At 43.0% G+C, this 3224-nt stretch overlaps 1 protein-coding gene across 1 annotated transcript; it reads left to right on the top strand.

Moving 5' to 3' along the window:
* The first annotated feature begins 1489 nt into the window (after nt 1–1489).
* Nucleotides 1490–2747, top strand: LOC102661024 (uncharacterized). The gene is made up of 2 exons (XM_006577448.3): nt 1490–2015; nt 2107–2747. Exons 1-2 carry the CDS (start codon nt 1490–1492, stop codon nt 2745–2747), a joined length of 1167 nt encoding a protein of 388 aa, XP_006577511.3.
* The last annotated feature ends 477 nt before the right edge of the window (nt 2748–3224 follow it).

The raw sequence follows: 3224 nt of genomic DNA on the forward strand, positions 1-3224 counted from the left end.
TCCTCTAGAGTTTGAATTGGGGAATTGGCAAGTCGTCAAACAATCTGGGATTTCCATGGCCAAATTAATGTAATTTTTTAGTTCTAACCCTATTGTTGGGCCTAAGCTTTAGGGTTTGCTTCCTATTTGGGCCTGTTTTGTTCCCACGAGATTATAAATACACAATCCTTCTTCATTTGATCTTACACTTTCGTCTATTTTCGTTCTTCTGCATAATTATTTTTGTTGCGATTAAATAATACAGATCCAACAATGAGTCTTGTGAAAGTAGTGATACCGAGGACCCAGATGTTGATTTTGAGCAACTAATAAACCAAGCCGAGGATGGGGAAGACGAGGATAGAGGGCTTCCTCTAGAGTTGAAAAGAGTGGTCAAGCAAGAAGACATGGAAGTGAAGTCGGACCAAGAAGAAACAGAAGTTGTAAACTTAGGTGTTGATGAAGAAAGAAAGAAGGTCAAGGTTGGCACTGGCATGTCCACAAATGTCCAAGATGAACTGGTAGCTCTGCTACGAGACTACCAAGACATCTTTGCTTGGTCATACCAAGATATGCCTAGTTTGGGTCCCAACATTGTACAACATAGATTACCTCTAAATCCTGAGTGTTCCCTGATAAGGCAATAGCTGAGGAGGATGAAGCCCGAGATGTCCCTAAAGATAAAAGAAAAGGTGAGAAATCAATTCGACGTTGGCTTCTTGGCCGTTGCTCAATACCCAGAATGGGTAACCAATATCATGCCAGTCCCTAAAAAGGATGGAAAGGTACGAATGTGCGTGGACTATCAGGATCTAAACCAAGCCAATCCAAAGGATAACTTTACTTTGTAGCACATCGATATCCTCATAGATAACACTGCCAGTTTTGCCCTGTTTTCTTTCATGGATGGTTCTTGAGCTATAATCAAATAAAGATGGCCTTCGTCACCCTATGGGAAACTTTCTGCTACAAAGTGATGTCCTTTGGGCTCAAGAACGCTGGGGCAACTTACCAGCGGGCTATGGTAGCATTATTCCATGACATGATGCACAAAGAGATTGAGGTCTAAAAGGTTGACATGATTGCTAAGTCAAAGATCGAGGAGGAGCACCTTGTCAACTTACGAAAGTTGTTCAAGAGGCTGCATAAATACCGATTAAGGTTGAATCCTGCAAAGTGCATTTTTGTGGTCAAATCTGGAAAGTTGCTCGGATTTATCGTGAGCCAGAAAGGGATAGAGGTAGACCCAGAAAAAGTGAAGGTCATCCTCAAAATGCCCGAGCCACGCACTGAGAAGCAGGTCCGAGGTTTCCTAGGACGATTGAACTACTTAGCGAGGTTCATATCACAGCTGATCGCCACTTATGAGCCTCTCTTCAAGCTATTGCGTAAGAATCAGTCCGTCCAATGAGATGACGATTGTCAAGTGGCATTCGAAAGGATTAAGCGGTGCCTCATAAATCCTCCTGTGCTTGTGCCACCGGTGCCCAAAACAACCTTTATCCTGTATATGACTGCGTTGGATGAGTCAATGGGGCGTGTGCTGGGACAGCATGATGAGTCCAGAAAAGGGAAACGGGCCATCTACTACTTAAGCAAGAAGTTCACAGCGTGTAAAATGAACTACTCTTTGCTCGAGAGGACATGTTGTGCCTTGGTGTGGGCAGCTCACCTTCTAAGGCAGTACATGTTGAACAACACCACTTGGTTGGTGTCCAAAATGGATCTAGTCAAGTACATCTTTGAAAAACCCACTCTCACTGGATGGATCACTCGGTGGCAGGTTCTACTATCGGAATTTGACATTGTTTATGTCACTCAAAAGGCGATAAAGGGGAGTGCCTTGGCATATTACCTGGCTCAACAACCCATCAACGACTACCAGCCTATGCATCCAGAATTCCCTAATGAAGACATCATGACCTTGTTTGGGGAGGAAGTAAAGGATGAAGATAGGGACAAATGGATTGTGTGGTTTGATGGTGTGTCTAATGCACTAGGCAATGGAGTTACGACAGTTTTGGTTTCCTCGACGAGTAATATATATACCTTTCACGGCTAGGTTGGGTTTTGACTGCATAAACAACATGGCTGAGTATGAGGCGTGTGCCCTTGGGATCTAAGCAGCAATAAACTTCAAGGTGAAGTTGCTCAAGGTATATGGGGACTCAACCTTGGTAATCCACCAGTTGAGAGGGGAATGGGAGACCAGGGATCATAAGTTGGTACCCTACCAGGCCTACATCAAGAATTTGATAGAATTCTTTGATGACATATCCTTTCATCACATTCCTAGAGAGGAGAATCAGATGGTCGATGCCCTTGCCACTTTAGCGTCCATGTTTCAGCTAACCCCATATGGAGATTTGCCATACATTGAGTTCAGATGTTATGGCAAGCCTGCACATTACTGCTTACTAGAAGAAGAAAAGGACGGTAAACCTTGGTACTTCCATATCAAACGATACATCAAAGACAAGGAGTACCCGCAGGAGGCCTCTGACAACGACAAGAGAACGTTACAAAGGTTGACAGCCGATTTCTTCCTGAGCGGAAATATCCTGTACAAGAGGAACCATGACATGGTGTTGCTTCGATGTGTGGATGTTAGGGAGGCTGAGCAGATGCTGGTAGAGGTGCATGAAGGATCCTTTGGAACACATGCCAATGGACATGCCATGGCCCGAAAGATTCTGAGAGCAGGGTATTACTGGCTCACTATGCAGAACGATTGTTGCATCCATGTAAGGAAATGCCACAAGTGCTAGGCCTTCGCTGACAATGTCAATGCTTCACCCATACCTTTGAACATCTTGGCAACACCTTGGTTGTTCTTGATGCCTCCCCACTGCAATTACTTTTTGTGCATTTATGTCTCAAGGAAAATTTTCAATGGGGAGTTTTTCACCGGAAAGTGCACCGGGTTGTCAAGTATTTAAAATTAAAACGGATGAATCTGAGTATCGAACACAGGGAACTAATGTTAGCCTGAATTAAGTTCAGAATCGAAGTATTGTTCAGAAAACACATATAAGTGATAATTTCAAACAGAATTTAAACTAAACTTGTATGCTAAAAACTATAAAATGCAAGGTAAATAAAATGACAGCAGTAGGTAGATATGTTGGGTCTTTCTAACAAACAAGCTAATGCATAGAAATATATTTCTCTAATCAATCATGCTCTTGTGTTCTATGCTGTAGCCTAAATTACTAAACCCTTGATCCCTCGTCAGGCTGAATATC

Source organism: Glycine max, chromosome 3 (assembly GCF_000004515.6).
Source record: "Glycine max cultivar Williams 82 chromosome 3, Glycine_max_v4.0, whole genome shotgun sequence".
Classification (NCBI taxonomy): Eukaryota; Viridiplantae; Streptophyta; class Magnoliopsida; order Fabales; family Fabaceae; genus Glycine; species Glycine max.